A 24,594-nucleotide genomic window follows, 5' to 3' on the forward strand; every position below is an offset into this window, starting at 1 on the left:
CTGAAAGGCCAACCTGATCCTAGATCATCACTCCTACTTATACGCTTTATGGATATGGACCCAGGGGTTAAAAGGTCTCATTCAAGGTCATAATTTGTCTAAAGGTCATGTCCTAGAGAGGGACTTGTGAATTTCTGAGCAGGTTTTCCTGAGTATTCTAGTATGTGTGAAGTCAAGCATGCAAATAAATCACTCTATGCAAAATGGTAATTATGCAAGTTGGTACGGAGAAAGAGAACTCCACTTCAACCACCAAATTTTGAATATGAAAACCTTAGTTTAATTTAGTAAATATTGCTAAATTGTTAAAACAGGTTATGTTATGCGGATGTGACTGCAGGTGTTTCAAGTGGTTCCAGAACTAAAATGAACATAAGCTTACATGACTCTTGCAACATGTTAGTACCTGCCTTTTGGCATCTACTGCAATGTGATCTAAGGCTTTTCCATAAATTCTATCATCCTGACTTGGGTTTGAGTATCAATAGTGTAGGCCACGTGTCACACTCATTCCACGGAGGGCCGAATGTCTGCGGGTTTTCACTCCTATGTACTTGGAGGAATTACGGTCACCGAATTAGCAAGGAACCACCCTCATGGTTGTCGAGGTCTTAATTCAAATGAAAAAACTAGGCCCCCCATGGAATGAGTTTGATACCTCTAGCTGATTCTTGGAACTGTCACGTGACAAGAGTCTTGGGTACATTTCCACCCTACCTGTGGCATCTGTACAGGCTGCTGTGTGAGTCACATGGCTGTTGGAGATTTGTTCTGACACGCCGAAGGCAGCCTCCTTCAAAGCTTTGTGTAACATATCTCGCAAGCAGGGAGACACACACCTGCCCATAGGAGGAAAGTTCCGAACTGCAATGGAAACAGTGTGTGTGTATAGATAATACAAAGCCCACCAGCCACCCTGAGCCCCATGGTAAACCACACATGGAAATAACCCAGTGCCAACCTTGAGAGCTATTTCAATACATTTCCAACCAAAGTTACTATAGTTAAGTCAAACCTCTGTGGTCCACAGTTCTATGCACAGGGAAAATCCCTCTAATATAGGGGTATTGGCACTGAGCTATGTTCCCAAACTTCCCAGTGCAATTTTTCCATTGGTCCATCAGACCCCTACAATGGCGTAAGCTGCCAAAGCCTGTCGCAGCCACCACACGCATACACGCTCCAGGGAGCAGGCCAATGGTCAGGAAGATGACAGGGAGTCAGCACTACATAAAACACAGAAGGCCACGCAGGTCAGAGATGTGTGGCTAGTGGGGAGTCCCAATTAGCTCTCCTTCCTCCCAAAGTCTGCACTTGTTCACGTCCCTATATTGATTTTAAAAGGAAATTACTGGTATAATAAATATGGCAGAAACTCCCACTAGCCCATTCCTCCCAATCCAATGCTTTTAGATTTGTGGGTAGTGAACGAGTGTACACTTCAGGAGAAATGAGAGATTGTGATGCACACTGTGTGTAGACACTGGTCAGGAAGCTAGTCTCCTCCACTCATAACCACCTGGATTGTGTTAACTAGGGATGAAATGGAAGAAAGCTGAGTGAAACACTGCAGACACCATCTGAACTTGTTCAATAAGAAACTCGTTTTCTTGACACAAGATGGCAAGATGTATTTATTTTTATACCCAAAATGGCAAAAGTTTTTTTAAAGTATGCAATAACAATAAAATATCAAAACTAGCTGTTAAAATAATTAACAAAAACATTCACAACTGTAATTTCTCTCTCAACAATCATCATAGTATGTATCTCTTTGCATTTCAATACAAACTGCTATTTTCTTTACTCCAACCCTACATGGTAGAGGTCCTCTTCAGCAGGAAGCACACAACTAACATTAGCGACATTAGCCTTAAAAGAATCAATACAACGCACTTGTAGGCTACAACATTGCAGCAACTAGCATTTCAATAGGGGGGGAAAAAGTTTCAATGGGAGTGAGTGCAATTGTGTTGGTAGATAGCGCAGCGCACCTGCCCTTTGCAAGTACAGTAGGTAGGGAGCAGCGCTTGATCGGCTGCCCTCTGTTTCTGGATTCCATTCCTCCTCTCCAGCCCATTCATCTTTATTGCTGGGACAAGGGAACAAGGTCAGCTACTGGGGTAGGAACTGGCTACCCTGATCATAGTAGACCCTGGTTTAGATCTGTCCATCCAAATAGGCCAATTCCTACCCTCATCCATGACTGATCACACTCTAGCAGCACGGAGGTTAGCTAGCAGAGCCGGAAGGGAGACTGAACCATCTGAGACTTCCATTGAAGGTTCCGCCTAGCTGCATCAGCAATGAGGACTCACAGCGTTGACTTAGTGAGGTGGTGGTGGATGTCATCATATTAAGGGGACAAGAACAGGCTAAGTAATGTGCTGGCTCGTCCTTTGGGAATGTACATTGGGGTTTCACTGTTCTGTCCATATATTAGCATTGGTGGGGTTAAAACGAAACACACAAATGACAGGCACATTCTTTACATCTAAAGAGTCTTTGTTAACAGGAGTCACTGACATCTCTTGAACATGGAAGGACATTGTAAAGGGAAAGGGGTCTAGACGCTGGGGGAGGGCTGAAGGGCGGCGGTGGGCGTGGCCTGTCGGGGGAGGGTGTACATGGCGCCCAGGAACTGGTCTGCGATGCGTCCCGCCTCTCGCAGGCCGCTGAGCAGGGCACCATGCACCGTGGCCGGGTAATTCCGGATAGTGTGCTCCCCAGCAAAGAACAGACGAGGGACAGGCTGCGAAAAATGGGGGGAGAAAAAAAACAACTAAACCATCAAAACGACACACTCATCATCCCAAACATAAATTTGAGTGTTCCCGTCAATTAGTGTGTCAACATCAGAACGACCCTAAAACATCTGTGTCGGGAACCACTCGGTTTGGTCAAATAATTGTGGGTTGGCTAAGGAGGATGAGATTTGCACACATGCTCTGGTGGTTTAGTGAATGGGATTGGCCCAAAAAATTCATGAAATGTGCAGAGCGACTTTCTAGCGTGTGGTAATATTCAACATTCTCATTGGCTTAGAGCAATGGGCCGTTTAATGATTCAGATGAGGATTATCGTCTTTGTTTATAAGGAAATTGTTTAAATATCAAGGTAACGCATCTTAACGGTGACCAACTCTGTTCTGTTATATATATTCATACCATTTGTTGATCAAACCTTCCCTACCGAAACACTCATTATGGGTAGCAGCAAGAGACGGGTGAAATGTTACAGCAGTATTTTGACGTGCACAGGCGAGACGTGCTTTGATAATAAAACCAATGGATTACAGAACAAAGTTAGGAATTTTCATGCCAGACAGGAGTCAAAATGTTGGGTTTCAGTCAGATTGGGACGATAGATGAGCAAACAAATAAGCTACCACTTCCACCTGTCTAGCCAGAGATCAATTAACCACAGGCCGATTCTACAGACCGATTCAGTGAAACAAAAACAAAAAATCACATTGATTGATTATCAGAGAAGTCACAGACTTTTGGTCATGAGTAGGAAAGGCTGAAGAACAAAATCCACTTGTATAACATGCTAGCAAAATGTTCTGATCAGCTAATATATGATCATTAGCGCTCACCTCCCCAGCCTAATTGTTACCGAATATCCAAACAGAGATTCAGTGAAAAATCTATCCGTGTCAGTCTAGTTATCTAGTGTCCCCCACGATTGTCTCAAAGCAGCGCAATGGCACTGTCCCAATCAAAACGGTGCCGAAATGATAATCTAGGAGACCACACAACAAACACCACGATTGCTTTAAATATTTGGATATGACTTTGGGAATTTCAGTGTAAGGAATAATTTGATACATGCCTTCAATTCCATTAGCCTACTATATTTTCATCCTTCAGTTGATCATAACTAAGAGTTTCTCTGCACTTTTTCTATGACCAAAGGCTGTTTCGTCTCCTCACTCCGCTGCCACCCACATCTGCTGCGTTGTCCTCAACACTAGTTTAAATTAATACAGTGCCTTCAGAAAGCATTCATAGCCCTTGACTTTCTCCACACAATTTCTCACGCAACACCCCATAATGACAAAGTGAAAACATGCTTTTAGAAATATTAGCAAATGTATTGAAAATTAAATACATAAATAAATAATTTATGTAAGTATTCACACTTCTGAGTCAATACATGTTAGAATCCCCTTTGGCAGCGATTACAGCTATGAGTCTTTCCGGGTAAGTCGAAGAGCTTTGCACATAATATTTTCAAAATTCTTCAAGCTCTGTCAAATTGGTTGTTGATTGTTGCTAGACAACCATTTACAAGTCTTGCCATAGCTTTTCAAGCAGACTGTAACTAGGCCATTCAGGATCATTCAAATGTCTTCTTGGTAAGCAACTCTAGTGTAGATTTGGCCTTGAGTTTTAGGTTATTGTCCTGCTGAAACGTGAATTCATCTCCCAGTGTCTGGTGGAAAACAGACAGAACCAAGTTTCTCTTGGATTTTGCCTCTGCGAAGTGGTCCCAGGATCCTGTGTGAAGTGGTCCCAGGATCCTGGTTACCGGTGTTAATCCCTAATATGTAATGTATAGAGTACCGTTTCCCGGGCACAGACTTAGACTAGTCCTTGACCAGAAAGCACTTTAAATGGAGATTCTCCACCGCATGCTTATTGGCCCAGGACTAAGTTTAATGTCTATCCGTGAAACTGTCTCGTAATGTATCACAGTGGTCAGATGTGTTACCTGTGACGCTCCGGGGATGGCGGGGCCAGGGGTGATGGGCTGGGCCATGAGGTCATAGTCGTTACCAGAGGAACCGGCCGCCACGTACGAGTAGGAGCCCCGCGCCCAGGGGTCGGCACGCCAACGCGTCACCACCGTTTCCTTGGGCTGCCGTGACAACAAACAGAGGTGAGTTTCCATGCCGATATCAGATTCCAGTAAACATGGTTGGTAAATACTAAACAGTTCCAAAGCTAACCAACATGAATAACTACATATGATTAGCTTACATGACCTTTTTTCATGATGTATTTGACTGGTGGTTTGAGATGACTCATAGAAACATAACTATAACAAAAATTCAGATTCAAGTCAACATTCCGTGATGGGTGGACCAGCAGCCATATTGAGTGTAATTCTATTTCTATGTCCAAAGAAAGCCAATTCGCACATGCCTGAGGTACTGCACTGCTTCCAAAGATGCCTTTGAGGATGGCGAGGCAGCGTCCGACGATGACATCGTCACTGATGTTCTCCATGATGCCAGCCGCCTCTCCTGCCATCAGTGCCAGCAGTACGGGGGCTGGGAGGGGGGGGAAACACATTGATGAACTTCAGAGTGAAATGAAAGTCAAAATGGGTGACATCATCCAAAATGTCACCACGTCTCGATCTCAATTGCTTACAAATCCAGCCTCTCCTTGCGTCCTCCCTTTCATCTGCACTGTGGACGACTTGACAATTGAAACTACATGGTGGAAGGAGCTCATCATTAGGCCGCCTTTCATCTGGTCAGTTCTTTCAGATCGGTGCAATGAAGGAGATGAAAGGACGGACATTTAAAACTAAGAAAATAGGAGTTTTTCCCCAAGCCACTGTGCTTCTTCATTGCTTTACTCTTTGGTGTTTCAGGCTGGGTGTCTGTAAAGCACTTCAACTGCTGATGTAAAAAGGGGCTTTTTAAACTACATTTGATTGAGAAAGATCCCAATTGCCACAGTGTTGAGAGAATTGCCTGGTTCACTGTGCTCACCTTTGTAGAGGTTCCAGAAGAGGAAGAGTTCTCCCCTGCTGGCTGTAGTGCTGCCCACATGGCCAAACAGGTTCACACTAGGGTCCCAGAAGACACGGTCAAAGCACAGCACCACCTAGTGACGGGAGGGACACACAATATCAGCATGAGTGATTCAATACACACCAAAAACACAATCTAGTCAGGGCAGTTTCCCAGGCAAAGTTTGGAGTTGGGCAATAAGTCTGGTTTGATGGCCTTGTGGCGAGGTAACAAAACAGGTCGGAGCATGGAGACTGGGAGAGCGGGAGGAATTCTGAGCTCTGGGCCTTTCTGATGATGCTAGTGATCTGGCACTGCTCACTATATGGAAAGAACCCTGAAGAGTCAGATGAATCAGAAGAGAACTGTTTCATAAGAGACACCCGAGGGAAAGATGGAACTTGACCAAATGTGAGAAACCTGAGCGACTGCATTTCATCATTGCACTAAACACAGCATTAGATAGAAGAGATTATATCATTCAGTTCTATGGTTCCAACTGACTGTTCTATATTCGTCTAATTTGTTTACTTCACACAAAAATATTTTCATTATGACTATTTTGCTGACCAAAAGGTTGTGGAGTTTAGGCTCTATTCAATTGTATCCAGAGGCAGCGCTCCCTCTGGTGGCCACGAGGCACCACATTGCATAATGATGCAGCATTTTCTGCTGCAGCCGAATTAGGAGATGGAAACGCTGCAGTAGATGATGCACATTGGGGCTCAGTGAGAAAAGAGAGAGGGAGGGAGAGAGAAAGTGGAGGATGGATTCTGATCTGATTACTAACAGATTGACAAAACCCTCACTCACCCACCCGTACACACTCCCTCCCAGGGGTGATATAAACCAGGATAAAAATGCTATTTTGGGAAGAGAGGTAACCTTGTTTTTTTGCACTGTGTATGTACGAAACACCTGGGCTGATTCATGCTGGACGCAAAGTGGTGCCTCGGGATGCTAATGAAGATGCTCATGTAAATTGACAGGGTGAGTGAATGAGTGAAATACATGTCTTGACAGCGAGAAATATCTATGATTTGACTTTGCTTCCTAGGTGTTTGCTAACAAGTGAGCCAAGAGGCTTTTTTTTAGACATCGATTTGTACAGCAGCAAGACTCAAGTCTTACATTCATCTCAATCCACATGGATAAACACCAAAAATAACAGACAGTGTGGCAAAGCCAAGTGGAGGGGTGTTTCCGTACCTTGTTGAGGTTGCCAAAGCCCATCCTCTGGATAGCAGAGGTCTTCCACTCGGGCAGGGGGGGAACAAACTGTACGGCGGGGGGCTGTTGCTTCATGACACCCAGGGGCAGGGTGCACAGAACCGCGTCACACTTGTAAATGAACGTCTGAGTGGTGGAGCGTGTGTTCACCGCAATCACCTCACAGCCTGGAGATCGAGAGACACACACGCAATTAGTCAGACGACAAAACACACACAGGTCCCCACCCCCCCACAAAACAAATCTGTGCACCAGATGCAATTCAATGCTTCGTAAATTTCCTGTTGAAGAAGGCCCTTTATAATAAAGCCATAATATTTGCCATGTGGCATAGGCTACAGTTCAGCAGAGGCGTTTTAGGGTTACCACAAATTTAATTTTTTTTGGTTGCAGGTTCCGAATAAAAGTTTGCCTTTTAAAAAACGCATTTCATGCAATATTACGTCATTTACATGACAAAAGACATTAGCTGAATAATTTTTAATACGACCTAAATGAGTGGCTACTCCGACAAACAGATCAATCTGGTCTTGAATTCAAACAAATAGCCCAGGGCAAAGAAGCGACACAGATTGTACAATATTAGGGGGCAATATAAAAACGCAACAATTTCAAAGAATTTACTAGGTTACAGCTCATATAAGGAAATCAGTCAATTAAAATAAATTCATTAGGCACTAATCTACATATGCATCTGTTGGTCACAGATACCTTAAAAAGAAAAAGGTAAGGTGTAGATTCGAAAACCAGTCCGTATCTGGTGTGACCACCATTTGCCTCATGCAATGCGACATCTCCTTCGCATAGAGTTGATCAGGATGTTGATTGTGGCCTGTGGAATGTTGTCCCACTCAATGACGGTGCGAAGTTGCTGGATATCGGCGGGAACTGGAAAACGCTGTCCTACAAGTCGATCCAAAGCATCCCAAAGAGGCTCACTGGGTGACATGTCTGGTGAGTATGCAGGCCATGGAAGAACTGGGACATGTTCAGCTTCCAGGAATTGTGTACAGCTCCTTGCGACATGGGGCAATGCATTATCCCAATGAAACATGAGGTGATGGCAGTGTATGAATGGCCGACAATGGACCACATTTGTGGCCTGCTGGAGGTCATTTTGCAGGGCTCTGGCAGTGCTCCTCCTGCTCAAAGGCGGAGGTAGCGGTCCTGCTGCTGGGTTGTTGCCCTCCTACGGCCTCCTCCACGTCTCCTGATGTACTGGCCTGTCTCCTGGTAGCGCCTCCAGCTCTGGACACTACGCTGACAGACACAGCAAACCTTCTTGCCACAGCTCGCATTGATGTGCCATCCTGGATGAGCTGCACTACCTGAGCCACTTGTGTGGGTTGTAGACTCCGTCTCATGCTACCACTAGAGTGAGAGCACCGCCAGCATTCAAAAGTGACCAAAACATCAGCCAGGAAGCATGGAACTGAGAAGTGGTCTGTGGTCACCACCTGCAGAATCACTCCTTTATTGGGGTGTCTTGCTAATTGCCTATAATTTCCACCTGTCTATTCCATTTGCACAACAGCATGTGAAATTTATTGTCAATCAGTGTTGCTTCCTAAGTGGACAGTTTGATTTCACAGAAGTGTGATTGACTTGGAGTTACATTGTGTTGTTTAAGTGTTCCCTTTATTTTTTTGAGCAGTGTAGTTAGGATCGAAGGAAATACAGAGTAAAGTACTGTGAGATCCTTGATGAAAATCTGCTCCAGAGTGCTCAGGACATCAGACTGGGGTGAAGGTTCACCTTTCCACAGGACAACGACCCTAAGCACACAGGTAAGACAATGCCAGGAGTGGCTTTGGGGCAAGTCTCTGAATATCCTTGACTGACACAGCAAGAGCTCGGACTTGAACATCTCTAGAGAGACCTAAAATTAGCCATGCAGCGACGCTCCCCATCCAACATGACAGTGCCTGAGCGGATCGGCAGAGGAGGATGGGAGAAACTCCCCAAATACAGGTGTGCCAAGCTTGTAGCGTCATACCCAAGAAGACTTGAAGCTGTAATCGCTGCCAAAAGGTGCTTCAACATAGTACTGAGTAAAGGGTCTGAATATTTACTTAAACGTAAATCCGTTTTTTACCATTGTAATACATTTGCAAAAAGTTCAGGGGAAAAAATGTTTTTTTGCTTTGTCATTATGGGGTATTGTGTGTAGATTGATCAGGGAAACAACTATTTAATACATTTTAGAATAAGGCTGTTACGTAACAAAATGTGTAAAAAGTGAAGGGGTCTGAATACTTTCCAAATGCGCTGTATTTCCTCAATGTTTTATTTTTTTGCCTCTTGGGCCTCCCACGGGCCTTGGCCCAGGGGCTTCAGCCCTGATAAGTCCCTGCATTAATTTGGCCATGCACACACAGGTTTCCCACCACACACACGTTTAACACACACTAACAGGTAACACATGAACAAAGGAATACACAGACTGACACACCCAGACAGACAACACAAAGAAAAGACACAGATTGACAAACAAGCATAAACGCAGTTACCACAAATATCCTGTAAACTTACCAGAGGCGGTGTATCGGACCTGTCGTACCGCCGTGTTCAGTTTGATGTCCAGGCCCTCGGCCAGAGCCACGGGGACACAGGAGTAGCCATTCCTCACTGTCAGGTGGCTGCCTGTGAACTCAAAGTCGTCATCCTGGACAGGAGAAAAAGGGAGGGAGAACACAAAATGTGGGTTATATATGGTTTACAGGGACAAGGAGAAAACAGCACAACAAATCAATACATTTTAAACACTCAGAAAGTGAATTATGTCTGGCTTATTATTTGTGGCTTCTGCCTCCGCATCTTTTATTATTTTAGGCTAAGTATCTGTAAAGCACTTTGTGACAACTGCTGATGAAAAAAGGGGATAATAAAAATACATTTGATTGATTGGTTTACAAGGGCTTAGAAGGGTACTTGCAGTTTACGGGGACTATAGCCTGGTGGTTTGAAAGGAATGAATTCAACAAGATCTGGTGTCTAATAGCCGTGTATAGTACGTGTTTGAAATCGGATCTAGTATGGATGTGCATAATAGGAGAGAGAATTTCCAGGACAAGATGGATTGGTTTAGGGAGGGGAAAGTCCATGTACTGCAGGAAGAAATCTTAAAGGCGCAGTATATAGGGCTAGAACGGTAATTGTATAATCGACGATTATGGATGAAGCTCATGAAAATAAAATGGCAATAACTGTTTTTATATATAAAAAAAAATAGATAAAATGTATTTACATCAACTTCATTTAAGGCGACAAACTTTACTCAAAATAAAAAGGTGCAGGAGGGGATGGCTGCCATTTTACAGGCTCCTAACCAACTGTGCTATTTGTTTGTTTCTAACTTGTTTTGTACACAATGTTGCTGCTACTGTCTCATATGACCGAAAAGAGCTTCTGGACATCAGAACAGTGATTATTCACCTTGAACTGGACGAAGATTTTTTATTTAATGAGTCTGACGTAACGGACATACTGCTTCCCCGAGACCAGGCCCAAATCCCCATCCTTTGCATGAAGAAAAGACGGAAATACAGGTGGCGGAGGTCGGGGTGCCTTGTGAGAATTAATCCGCGAGTGGGTAAACCCCCTCTACACGTTGGCCAATAGAACAGATGGTTATCACTGGATGATCTACGATCGAGACTATCCTTCCAAACGGAACATTAAAAACTGTAATATTTTATGTTTCACAGTCGTGGCTGAACGACGACACAGATTATAAAGCTGGCTGCGTTTTCCATGCATCGGCAGGACGAGGGATGGGGTGAGTGTATATTTGTCAATATCAGCTGGTACGCGATGTCTAAAATTAAAGAAGTCTCGAGCTATTGCTCCCCTGAGGTAGACCACACTATTAACCAAGAGAGTTATCTATATTTTTCGTAGCTGTCTATTTACCACCACAAACTGATGCTGGCACTAAGACCGCACTCAACAAGCTGTATAAAAGGCCATAAGCAAACAAGAAAATACTAATCCAGACGCGGCACTCCTAGTGGCCGGGGACTTTATTGCAATTTATATCCGTTATACCTAATTTCGACCAGCATGTCACATGTGCAACCAGAGGAAAATAAACTCTAGACCACATTTAGTCCACACACAGATAGATAAAGCTCTTCCCCAGCTTCCATTTGGCAAATCTGACCATGATTCTATCCTCCTGATTCCTGCTTACATGCAAAAATGAAAGCAGGAAGTACCAGTGACTCGCACAATACAGAAGTGGTCAGATGACGTGGAATGTACACTACAGGACTGTTTTGCTAGCACAGACTGGAATATGTTCCGGGATTCATCCAATGGCATTGAGGAGTATACCACCTCAGTCACCGGCTAAAACAATAACTGTATCGACAACGTCGTCCTCACAATGACCATACGTACATATCCCAACCAGAAGCCATGGATTACAGGCAACATCCGCACCGAGCTAAAGCTGACGCATTCAAGGAGCGGGACACTAATAACAAATCCCGCTATGCCCTCAGACGTACAGTCACATTATCAATGTGGGGTAGCAAACAAGTATCATGAATTGCATGCACCCAATGGCTTTCCAAAAACAGGGAACACTGACTTGATATAGCTATTCCCTCTGCTAGCCGTCAGCTTAGCTAAAACACTAAACATAGAACATCACGTTTCTGCACATGCAGTCAGGAGCGGAGGAGAAAATCTACATATATATTTTTTTGCTATACAAATGGTTCTTAGGGTAACCGTGGTCATTTGGCTGACAAAACAACCATTATTCAAAATTCCATGACCGTCACAGCAATATATACAAATCAATCTACCATTACCTGGTTGCTAAGAATCATATTTAACTAGGCAAGTCAGTTAAGAACAAATTCTTATTTACAATGATGGCCTAAACCGGCCAAACCCGAACGACACTGGGCCAAATTCCCAATCACAAACGGTTGTGATACAGCCTGGATACAGTCTATATACGGTCCCACAGTTGAAAGTGCACGTTTAAGCAAAAACCAAGCAATGAGGTCCAGGGAATTGTCCGTAGAGCTCCGAGACAGGATTGTGCCGAGGCGCAGATCTGGGGAAGGGTACCAAAACAATTCTGCAGCATTGAAGGTCCCCAAGAACACAGTGGCCTCCATCATTCTTAAAATGGAAGAAGTCTGGAACCACCAAGATTCTTCTTACAGCTGACCACCCGGCCAAACTGAGCAATCGGGGGAGAAGGGCCTTGGTCAGGGAGGTGACCAAGAACCTGATGGTCACTCTGACAGAGCTCCAGAGTTCCTCTGTGGAGATCAGAGAACCTTCCAGAAGGACAACCATCTCAGCAGCACTCCACCAATCAGGCCTTTATGGTAGAGTGACCAGACAGAAGCCAATCCTCAGTAAAAAGCACATGACAGGCCACTTGGAGTTTGCCAAAAGGCACGTAAAGGACTCAGACCATGAGAAACAAGATTCCCTGGTCTGATGAAATGAAGACTGAATTCTTTGGCCTGAATGCCAAGCTTCCCGTCTGGAGGAAACCTGGCATCATCCCTACGGTGAAGCGTGGTGGCAGAAGCATGATGTGGGGATGTTTTTCAGCGGCAGGGACTGGGAGACTAGTCAGGATCGAGGGAAAGATGATCAGAGCAAATTACAGAGCGATTGTTGATGAAAACCTGCTCCAGAACGCTCAGGACCTCAGACTGGGGCGAAGGTTCACCTTCCAACAGGACAACGACCCTAAGCACGCAGCTAAGCCAACGTAGGAGTGACTTCGTGGCAAGTCTCTGAATGTCCTTGATACTGGTGTGCCAAGATTGTAGCGTCATACCCGAGAAGACTCAAGGCTGTAATCGCTGCCAAACATTCTTCAACAAAGTAAATAGTCTGAATACTTATGCAAATGTGATAGTTTTTTTTCTTTTTTTCCCTATAATTTCTACAAACTGATTTTGCTTTGTCATTATTGGGTATTCTGTGTAGATTGACGAAGGGAAAAAAACTACACCATTTAATCAATTTTAGAACAAGGCTGTAACATAACAAAAGGTGTAAAAAGTCAAATGGGTCTGAATACTTTCAATAACCAAAAAAAAGATTTTCCAGCTATTTCAAGCTGGTGTACAAACCGAAAACAAGACGCAAAAGCGAAACTTAAGGACAAGGAGCATAGAAGTATTACACATAGAATGGATCCACCGCTTATCAGAATGGCTTTCATTGAGGATGACAGATCTATAACTCACATTCTATGTGAATTTGGTCAGGTCAACTACAAAGCTACATACTGGACCTAAGTGAGTAATGAGTGAGTGCGAGTGTACCTGGTCCCAGTGCTTGAGTGAGAGAGTAGAGAGGGGAGTGGCATTGGCAAATTCCAAGTTGGCAAAGTGCCAGTCAAGTATCTGCCTGTCCCGGGACGACAAGTACACGTCACTGTGGAGAGATCGGCAGAGGGTGGAAAAAAAAGATCAGATGGATGCGAGCACATCTAGCCTGGTCCCAGATCTGTTTGTACTTTAGCCTACTCCATTGTCATTGACAAGCTAAACATTGCCACGACAATTCCATAAGAAAGAGCAGAGACAGACTGGCACCCAGGATAGAGCACACCCACATGCTTAAAGAATAGTACAACAGCAGCCCTTTACAGTGGAGCGAAGGTGTTCAAGTGTTACCTGGGTGGGTTGGCCTCCAGTTCCTGTAGCTTCTCCTCCAGTTTGACCTGCGACTCCACCAACTCATCATACTCCTACAGGAGAGGGGAAGAGAAAGGAGTTTAACACTGAGACATGAGGCCTCCCGAGTGGCGCAGCGGTCTAAGGCCGGGATGTCGTTGTCTCATTGCGCTTTAGCGACTCCTTGTAGGCGGGCCGGGCGCCTGCAAGCTCACTTCGGTCGGCAGTTGTACAGTGTTTCCTCCGACACATTGGTGCGGCTGGCTTCCGGGTTAAGCGAGTAGTGTGTCAAGAAGCAGTGCGGCTTGGCAGGGTTCTGTTTCGGAGGACGCATGGCTCTCGACCTTCGCCTCTCCTGAGTCAGTACGGGAGTTGCAGCAATGGGACAAGACTAACTACCAATTGCGGAAAAAAGTGGTAAAGGTACAAAACAAAAAAACTAGGAGAGCGCGCATTTATTTTTCTTGGCAAGACACAAAGGCCGCCAATGGAGCATTCAGGAATCCATTTGAAGTCGACTGGTTTCAGGCATGGGGGCCAACCTGAGCAATAGAACGGGAAACACTGGGGTACATCTATTTGTGCACACAAGAAGGTTAAAAGTAAAGTAAGAAGGACATCAGCCCACTCAGTTTAATGGACTGAGTCACCCTGTCCAGGTTTCATCACCTACCCGTGCAGCCATTGACACCCACCTTCAAGGCCTCCCCGACCCCGTTCTAGCCTGTACGAGTACAACACACGCTCTCAGTGTGTGTGTGTGTGTGTGTGTGTGTGTGTGTGTGTGTGTGTGCACACCATTTCCAGCCAGACAGACCAAGCTGAGTCAAGCCTTAGAAGTGCCTTTTCAGGAGGCAGTCGACCAAAAGACGACTCGAGTTCAGACAGCAGCTGTGTTTAAACTTGCTTCCCAAAAATACACTTGAGGTGGAGTTTTATCTGCGCTGAAAGTGAGGCTGTACTGCCTTTAATGATACACACAGGCAAAGCATTTGACCACAAACACATGCTGCTGAAAGCGTCTTGTTTACCATTTTTTGTCTCTGAGGCACATCCTTAGTTCTACTTATGTCGAATTTTCACTTAGTCGTGCATTGACGTCAATGGGAAATTAGGTGAAAATTAGATTTAAGTGAAAGTTAGGCTGTGCCCCTATGGTCTCAAGTACACTTCTGTCTCCTTGGCTTAAAGGGACACTTCGGGATGTTGGCAATCTACTTCCCCATAGTCAGATGAACTCGTGGATACTATTTTTCTGTCTCCGTTTCCAGTAGGAAAGTAGTTAGAGGTAGTTTGTGAGCCAATGCTAACCAGCGTTATCAGGTCTATGGGTATCTACTAGCATGCTAGTAGACCGCTAGTTAGCAATTGCACTAGTTAGAAACTTCCTTCAAACTGCATGCAGAGATAAAAAAAATATAAAAAAATAATAATAAACACATCCACGAGTTCATCTGACTCTGGGGAAATAGACAAAGGGTCTCATTGCCAAAATCCCGAAGTATCCCTTTAAATGACCCAAATCCAATCCATCCATTTACTATATTAACATGGTTTGCGCTAAGCTCATACTGTGGCAGCAAGTTGGCTATAATCATTAAGCTCTATATTTCCCCCTAATAAGTTTACTCAAATGAAGTTAAGACTTGAATGGAGGAGATACTTGCTATATAACGACCACAATTATTTGGGAAATCTGAGTAACATTTATTTCATTAGTCGATTGAAATGCCATCAACAGCGGGTACACAGATCCTACTTGACCATTTCTATTCACAAATGCGAGTGAATTGCGCACACTGTGGAGCCCTGACCACCTGCCAATGTGGCTGGTGAAATAGACATCTTACCCACCAATGCCAAAATCTACCCACATTTGGCAGGTGTTCATTTTAGGCTCTGGAAAACACTCTGATAATTGCCCAAAAATGGTTGAATTGAAAACATACGTTGAGAACACCTTTAATTGAATCCAATTGTGTCTGGAGGCTAGAAATAGGTGATGCTCCAGCTAATGACTCCAGCTGTTAAATGTATGGCTTATCCACGTTGTGTGTAAGTCTGCAGGAAGTACCACACGGTACAAGAATGGAGTTTGTTTTGGAAAAAGAAATAAGCAAATGGGAAAGTAATCAAAGTAATGTGCCATTAACTGCTTGCAGCTTGAAGCTATTTGTATGGAACAAGTAGGGCCCTATCAAATCTGTTTTAGGATGTTCTAAGGCCACAACAATGCTTAAACCACATCAGGAGTCCACTTGAGGTCTGGGAAAAATGGAAGAAACCTATCCTCTGCCTCTACAGTAGGGTGAGAGCATGAGTGGTCTCACCTTGCAGAGTGCAGTGAGGTCGCGGTGCTTGCTCTTGACCAGGAACTCAGCAGTGATGTCTCTGGGGGGCTTGACCTCACTGGCCTCCTTGTGCTGCTGATGAAGCTCCTTGACCCTCTCCTTGGTACCCACCATCTGAGAGAATGAGGGAGGGAGAAGAGAGAAAAAGGTAGATAGACAAAGGAGGAGAAAACAGATTAAAAGGAGGGAAAGAGTACATCTACAGGCATCTACATTAAAGCTACTTATGTTGCTCTTTTGACCTCTGAGATACAGTGGTACTCATGGTCACCTTGTTCAACAGCTCCTTGAGATCCTCTTGGGTCTTGACTATCTTCTTCCAGTGCTCTATCTGCTCATCTTTCACATGTTTCTCCTGCAACCTATTGGAAGTTACCAGTCAAAAGAACACCTAAGAATTGATATGTGCCATTGAGAAAGAGGGATATTTTTTATTTATTTTGTATTAAAAACTAAATACAACCATGGCCGCAGAATTTGTGCAAGTTGCCAAACACTTACTGAATGACCACCTCCAGGGCCTGTCCCAAGGACACAGGCTTGTTGTTGAGGAAGTTGAAGTCCAGCTGGTGGCTGAGGTAGGAGGTGGCCTCCAGCAGACGGTTGAACTCCTGCTCCACCATCTCATCCTTCTCCTTGGGTACCTGATGATTAGATCAACAATGAACATTAGGATTCTAGAATTGAATATTAATAATGAACAATATGATTATAGCATTTTATGTTATACACGAACATGCAGGCATAAGGAATAACAATCCAATTTAGAAAGGAATCGCTTCCTCTACCACTGGGACGTGGTCAAGAGAAATATACCTCTTGGGAAAAAAGTGAAAGAAAAGCTATTGCTGACTACAAGGCTTCTACAGACAGTTAACACAGACAGGTGCCTTTCAGGACACTCAAGGACAGACCCAGTTCTATTACGGTCTACTTCAAAGTGTACCGACATAGGATTCAACATTAATTATTAACAATAGGTGAACAATGTTATCATGTAGTAAAGCAATACATACACTTGTGCATCGTTCACCCTTTAGCGGTCCACCAGATGATAAACACGGGAGGGGTCGAGAGGAGAGAGAATTAACAAATTAAATAAACAAACTTAAAGGAAAGATACAATATAGCATTTTTTTTAAATGGGTGTATTTGTGCATCTCTGAGCAATGTTGTTCTCTCGATTCCCGGGGTCATTTCATATGTTCATGTGTTTGAGCTATTCGCCGCACTAGCAGGCAGAAATACAGCCGGTATGATGAGTTTTGTGTCATATGATTCAAAATGTGTGACTCTTGTCTTTAAAATGTTAAACAGATTTAACCACACTTGAAAAAAGGACACTTAATTAGCTTCCCCTGCAGAAAAGGAAACTAGTTGAGCTGTGTGGAGAGTGACCAGCTGCCCTATCCCTGACTACCACCTCTGAACAGTGTCATTTTCATTAGGCACCAAACAAAATAAAATGGACTGAGACAGGTAGGGACTACCTCAACTTGTCCAATAAGAAGTAATAATTTTCGCGTTGAAAAACGTTTTTCTATGTTTGGCCCTAATGAATATGACCCAGGCCTGAAAATAACCCCAAACATCCTACCGCTGCATGACAGAAGGAGAAAATAATAGTTTGAAGAGGACACTGCTGGTTATTTCCAGTCTAACGGTATTACATTGGGAGAGTCTGGTCTCAACAAAGAGAGGGCAGAGCTGCTGTTGATGACACGCTAGGCTAAGCGGCTAACTGAATCCACCCTGCTAAGTGGTTAACTGAATCCACCCTGCGCTTTGCTTGCGTTCCGCGGAAACAAGCAGCCCTGCGGACAAAGTAAGGGCCCAGCTAGCTAACACAGCACATAGTGGTGTGCTGGATGAAATCTAAACATCTTCAACACAAGAGGTAAATAACAAAACGGAGAGTTAACATTGGGGGAACAGAAATAAGATATTTCTATATACAGTACAATGGTTGTAGGTTACATTTGTGGTTAGCAGACACTTCAAAGTCGAGCATGCTTGCACGAGACACCAAAACGGCAATGTAATACGACAATTCATTTTGTTATAATGTTCTACAAGCATTTCACTCTACTGCAGTGCATTGGCATATATGGAATGTGTAGCCTAAACCTCATAACTCAAACTAAGTGAGTGACCCAAATAGCTAGCGATGCAACACTCACAGCTTGACCGTTGGCTTCGTACAGAGGACACTTCTGTTTGATCTTGGCTAGCTCCATGTTAACCTGCTTGCTGACCACCGCCATGGGATTCCCTCCTAGAACACACCAAATAGAACATCAGGATATTGGCCTACCGCCATAGAATCTATAGACTAGTTCTATGCCCTCAATATCACATAAACTATATTAGATAGCAATGTTAAAACTACATGTCATAGTTTAACAGCCTGGCTGGATAGATAGCGGTGATTTTTATTTGCAAATATTGAATGTGATACAAACTGAATATGACCAAACTTGGTATCATTTGAAACACATTTGTGGAATCTCACGGTTTCATATTCAATTGTCGTTTTTTACAGTCTTCCATGAAACAAAGAAGAAGTGATAAACCGTAATTTGCCTGTCCAGTCCTATTTCTTCAGACTACATTGATCAGGGCCTGTATCCACAAGAGGTCTTAGTAGGAGTGCTGATATAGGATCAGTTTGGCCTTTTAGGTCATAATGAAGAAATGTATATGGACAGATCCTAGATGAGCACTCCTACTCAGACACTTGGCTCATATGGGCCCAGACTACATTTACATGGTCAACACCACCATCTGCTGGTGAGAAGCTGTCATTGCAGGCCCATTTGAAATGACTGTTCAAAGTGGCTTTCAATCATGTACATTAGAGGTTGACATAGGAACAGGACTCCCATGGGTCTTGTGGGTCCAGCGAGATTCCTACAGGAACTGGAGTGAAATTCTAGAGCCAAGTTCGGGAGAGGATTAACAGCCCACAGGAACGGGCAGTAGAGGAATTATTTTAAACTGAGTTGTGTGTTATAAGCAGTTTTAGAAGGACATGATTTTACCCCCCTGCCCCTCCAACAGGAACACATGTTCTTCTGTTTTCAATCACTATATATAAATAAAATAGGCCCTTCAGCTGAGCAGGCAATGGAAAATAGCTCTCTCTCGTCCAAGTGGAGCCGTTGCTATGGACACACACACACAGAGCACATGGAGCAAATGCAGCGTAGGGAAGGCGCAGGGGACAGACAGACGAGCAGCTCACGGAGGAAGTTACTTCTGATTTGGGCATGTTAAAATGAGCACGGGATGGAAGTGATTTTTATTGGGACAGGATAGGAAAGTTAGAGTGTATAGATACTGTTTGCTGGGGGGGGCCCGGGGGCGCGAGGGGGGGGGGATGACAGGATGGCACAGGAATTCATTTTCACTTCCGTGTAATGTTCATTACCACCTGCACTGGCTGTACGTGTGTGTAACTGTGTGTGTCTATGAATGAATGCCTTACCCAGTCCGGTCACCACCATGGCCCCCAGATCAGCCACATAGTTGCCCTTCCGGAACGTGGCCACTCTCCCCCCAACACGGTCCTGAGAGGAAACAACAACCAAATTACCACAACAAAGAGGAAAACCCTAACCATTAGCTGTTCCACCAGGCCAAAACGTTGCATTACTGGTCAGTATCACTGTATTAGCTGAAGGTTAGATGTAGGTCGTGTTCAATTGGCACAAAATGGAAGAAATCAGATGTCATTTCTCACCTTGTCCAATACGAAAAATGTTAGTTTTCAATTGCAAAGTGTTTTGCTACAGCGTGCCCCAATGAAGTTGGGCTCGTATCGATGTGTGATGCGCTATTGACCCACCCTGGCCTCCAGTACTGTCACATCCATGCCGAAACTCTGCAACTGCCGCGCGGCCGCCAGCCCAGACACACCCCCTCCGATGATGATCACCTTGCCTGTCTTCTTTGCTACAGGGACACAGGGGAACCAGAGTGATTAAACATAACCAGCTATTTTGACACATCGATAAAAACAAATTATGTTGAGTCACATGAGGTTTAGGGTTGAACCCCCAAATTATAACTCCTTGCTATTAACCAATCAGCATCCAGGATCCAAACAACCCATTTTATAATTGAAAATAATGCCACTGTTGATTAGATGCTTTTTTCTTCAGTTGCACTTCTCTACTCAGATGAGAATTCACGAAGGAGCATTCTATAAGGAGACAGTGCTCCGACTGATGTGAAAGTACTTTTCCTCTGGGAATTCTCTCAGTTTAGCCTACTTTTCTCTGGTTAAATGCAAGATTACCTACATTCTTTATATCATTTTTTTCTTAAACCTTTAACTAGGCAAGTCAGTTAAGAATCTGTTCTTATTTACAATGACGGCTTAACGGGGAACAGTGGGGTAACTGCCTTGTTCAGGGGCAGAACGACAATTGGTTCCGATTTGGACTGACCAAATACTTTTCAGCGTCCATGGACGTCCAGTACTCAGTGGGGGAGATGGCTGGTTACAGTAAATGGAAAGAGTGGGCTCATGGGTAGGTGTCAGTAAGGGTCGAGACAGGTGACATTAACTGGAGAGAGAGAGCGACAGGGAGAGAGAGGGGGGCGGGTTGTCCAGGCTGTTTTAACACTTGCTTTGACCAGCACGCGACAGAAAGAAAAAAACAATTATTAGCTGAACATAACAGTATGCCAGTGGGAGACAAGACAGTAGCAGGTGATCCAACTGTGGTTTGTGACTACTATGGATTCCCATTGTAGCCAATTCAGTTGAAGTCATTCTACTACTCATTATGTTACCAATTTGGTTGCGGTCACTTCATAAATCATAAACCACATCTTTATCAGTAAAAATACTATAAATAATTGGTAGGTCTACCTTCACTTGTTACTTCTGTGAACTTTCATTATACTCCCTCATGATATTTCGACACTACGAGGTCGAAATAACATTATGATAATGCACTTTGTGTAAAAATTGTTTGAAAACAAATGCCTGCAATTTCAGCCTGTTCAGGTGGGATGGAACTTTTGTCCCACATCATGACGTCACAACGTGACCCGTTTATAATAGACCAATGACTGTTCATCTGGGAAAGGAGGTGGGCTCTAGATCATCCTATCAGCCAATCAGGGCTGTGTGTTAAAATATTCAAACGTATGCCCTAACACCCACACAATCAGATTGGATGAAATAAATGATTACAAATATATTTAGAAGTTATTTTCATTAAATAAACTGATTTATTAGACATAGTGATCATTTAAAAAAACGTAAAAGCATTACAAAGACTGCGTGGGGGCTTTAAACATATGTGGGGTTTTGGTAACAGAATGACAAGGCAATAGGTAATATTTCTTAAACTTACAGAAGGATAATAATTATAGCAAAAATGAAATGTTGATATTAGTTCGCAGTGGTCTTTACTTCAACAGTGTTTTGATGTATTACTAATAGCATTTAAGACCTTTTCTGCTAGTTGTTCATTAAGACCCCCTTACCTCTGTATATACACACCTTCATTTAAAAGAAGAAAAAAAACAGACTCAGCTTTAATTTGACACAAAATTTGATGTGCTCCTATGAACAGCTCTTGGGACTTTTTTTTACATGGAAATGCCCATATCTAAATGTGAGCATAAGCATTGTACATGCAGTTACTATAGTATAGCAGGCAGATAGTAAAAGGCTAATGTACTCACTTGGTAAAGGCTTGACCCTCTTGTAGATGCCAAAGTTGATGAGGCCGTGTCTCTCCAGGTAACTGTGTATCCTGTGCACTAGCACAGTATCACTGTTGTATGGCGCTTCAAGTTGTTGTGTTGTGGCTTCGAAGGTTAGCTGGATTTTCGGGTTATCAAGCCAAAGTTGGAGCTGAAACAAATAATTTGCCACAATTTCAGACCCAAATCCAAATGTACAATATTCTCCAGAACTAAGCAAGTCTTGTTAATGAAGTAGGTGTGTTCTCACTGTGCGGTTGCGGATGTACAGGAACACTTTCTGCGTCTGCTGGGGCCCGCTGATGATGTCCGGGAAGCAGGCGGCCTCCTGGGAGGTCATGCGATCATGGGGCAGCCGGCTCTGGAACGCAGCTCCTTCCACGCCTGGAAAACCACAAACACGCCACCCTCAACACACGTCCTGACACACACACACACCTTTCGCTGCCCAATGTTACATTTGCACTCGCAGGCACGCACTTTCGCACAGTCCAACTCACACTCACCAGAGGGCTCCTCAGGCTCGCTGTCCACCTCCTCCTCAATGGGCGGCGCCGGTGGCGGGATCACCTGCTTGCGCTCCTTCTCCGCCTTGGCATTGCGCTCCTCCTCAGAGTAGTATTCGTCCTCAGACAGATTGGCCAGGCTCTCGTCCATCTCGCGGTACTCCACCTGCAACAAGATGCACAATAAACGCTCCATTAAAACCACGTTCCGGCTCACCTAAGATGAAGCAAATGGTCAAGCTCCCTGTACTGCTCTGGTTTTGTTCACCACTAATTAGATCGACATACCAAGATTACTGTATTAACTTTATCGTTAGTCATTCAATGTGCTCTTGGTCTAGGGCTGATGGGGGTACATGCCTGGAGTGACTTATTCCATTTCGCGCTAAGATGGGTGGACAGGTATTATAGGTTGTTTACTTTTGATCGCTTGCGGCGGCTTGTCCTGCGACCCTCGGCCGTGTCCAGGTCCACCCCCCCGGGGCCAGGGAGGTGGGGCTGCGGGGGCCCACCAGGTTCCCCACTAGGAGAGGCCCGCTCCTTCTTTTTGATCTCCACGGCGCCTGGGGCCAAGGGAGGGGCCCCCACCTGGGCTGGAGCCTGGGCCTCAAGGGACCGCTCAGCTCCCCCTGGCGCCAAGGAGGTGGAAGCGGCAGTGGAAGATGAACCTGCGTCTGACTTCTTACTCGACAGCATCATGAAGGAAGACAGAGGCCTCTCCTTGAAAAAGCAAAACAAAAATCGACATCAGCCAAATCCATTCGCTGCTCTAGAGTTGTCTGTGATATGATGCTCTAGGATGACCAGAGTTAGTTTTTTCACAATACTGATCCATTGTGGTCAAAAATAATAAAAGGCTATGGTGATGCATATTAGCAAAAAGTCTGTATTTGGCAAATATTAAATAAGATTACAATGAATTGCTGTTCATGAAGAGAAGAAAAAAAATTAACAGCCAGGAAAAAAATATCATCAACATAGCTAAGAAACACCAGTTGTATAGTATAGAGAGAACATTGTAGTTTAGAGAAATATCATAGCTAGTTTATCAGCTCAACTACCATTTATTTCCCAGAGACAAACTGAATGTTTATGTATTCAAGGTTTCATAACCTTCTTTGTCCAATTAATGCACTCTCACTTTCTATATGTATAATATTCCATATCATGTCGTCAAAATATGGAAAGGAGTTCCAACAACTCCATAACAGCTAACTAAATACATGAACCTAGCTATACTTAAAGTTGAGGGTGCATTAGAAGTGCACCAACTAGATTCGTTGACAGATGACAAAATGTAAGAGGGCTCCACAATAACCTTGTCTTGCTTTACCCATTTCTCCGTGGACCTGGTAATATCCATTCAAACACTAAGAAATAAAGACAAAATCAGAAATATGGTCATGAACAACGGCAAAGTCCACCAAGCCAGGCAGCGAGACAATAAGTCCTGGGGTGTGACGTTAATCAGTCGAAACAGTTGAACAACTAAAATGTTTTGCTACTAAAACGAGAGTTTATATTGGACAAATTCAGGTAGGTCCCTCCCCGTTTCGTTTGAGACAAGTTTTGCAAAATAATCGGCGTAATGAATAAGCACCTGGTCTATTGGCTAACTAGGAGTAGGTGACTAGGAGTTAGTAATGAATAATGAGCTAGCCACACAGCTAACGTCATCAGTTAGCTAGCGATTTCTAACTAGTTACATTTTTTGCTATTGTATTTCAAATATGTGGAGAATAAACATTAGTATATAGGCCAAATACTTGGTTCGTATTAACCGCCTTTTCGATGGTTTCGTAAGAACAACAAGCTAGCCATCTGCCTGGCTAAACCATACTGCTAACTTAGCTATCTATATTATAAAACCATCTGACGTCGTTAAAACCTAGTTAGCTAACCTTGCTTCTCTGACTTAACAAGGTCAACGATCAGCGTCGTGGGTGTTGTCTGACTAGTATATTATTCCTGTTGTACTGCCTACACAGGGTTCACGAGCGCATCAATTTAACTACGGTAGCTAACGTTAGCTAGCAGGCTAACAATGAATCTCACTCAGCAGTAACTAAGTGTCTGTGTGTTAGCTAGCAACTACCAGTGAAAACATTGCACTCCAATTACGTTAATAATAGCTAGGCTATAACATCGCATTTCACTATACAGCCAATATTGGGGCCGTGAGTTGAAGAGTAAAACATAACATGCATACAATGGTTACTGTACCTTACTGTACCTCGCCGCAATCAATATGTCAACACAAAGACAAATCCCATCTCTTCCTCTCGTTGAATTATATGATCCAACCCTCACCGTCATGCTATTCAGCTATTGGGACATCTGTGAGCTCGTGAACGCAACGATTGGTTATGGAT

General features: G+C 43.9%; 1 protein-coding gene across 6 annotated transcripts; it reads right to left on the reverse strand.

The window, feature by feature from the left end:
- Positions 1 to 1,616: 1,616 nt before the first annotated feature.
- Positions 1,617 to 24,535, reverse strand: LOC112068085 (lysine-specific histone demethylase 1A). 6 transcript variants are annotated; one of them, XM_070438029.1, is made up of 21 exons: positions 24,446 to 24,528; positions 23,541 to 23,592; positions 22,643 to 22,942; positions 22,223 to 22,388; positions 21,967 to 22,100; positions 21,696 to 21,867; positions 19,840 to 19,946; positions 19,480 to 19,561; positions 18,173 to 18,267; positions 17,009 to 17,026; positions 16,494 to 16,636; positions 16,264 to 16,354; positions 15,972 to 16,106; positions 13,642 to 13,715; positions 13,288 to 13,399; positions 9,512 to 9,644; positions 6,959 to 7,146; positions 5,729 to 5,843; positions 5,151 to 5,278; positions 4,717 to 4,863; positions 1,617 to 2,752 (listed from the first exon to the last, which is right to left on the reverse strand). In XM_070438029.1, exons 2-21 carry the CDS (start codon positions 23,583 to 23,585, stop codon positions 2,567 to 2,569), a joined length of 2,571 nt encoding a protein of 856 aa, XP_070294130.1. In that variant the 5' UTR covers positions 23,586 to 23,592; positions 24,446 to 24,528; the 3' UTR covers positions 1,617 to 2,566. The 6 variants fall into 6 exon arrangements, with proteins under 6 accessions (XP_070294130.1, XP_070294129.1, XP_070294128.1 ...); XM_070438028.1 differs by having other exon boundaries at positions 4,717 to 4,868; positions 5,156 to 5,278; positions 22,217 to 22,391; XM_070438027.1 differs by lacking the exon at positions 23,541 to 23,592 and having other exon boundaries at positions 4,717 to 4,868; positions 5,156 to 5,278; positions 24,446 to 24,535.
- Between the last annotated feature and the right edge of the window lie 59 nt (positions 24,536 to 24,594).

This window comes from Salvelinus sp. IW2-2015, unplaced genomic scaffold (genome assembly GCF_002910315.2).
Source record: "Salvelinus sp. IW2-2015 unplaced genomic scaffold, ASM291031v2 Un_scaffold83, whole genome shotgun sequence".
NCBI classification, from domain to species: Eukaryota; Metazoa; Chordata; class Actinopteri; order Salmoniformes; family Salmonidae; genus Salvelinus; species Salvelinus sp. IW2-2015.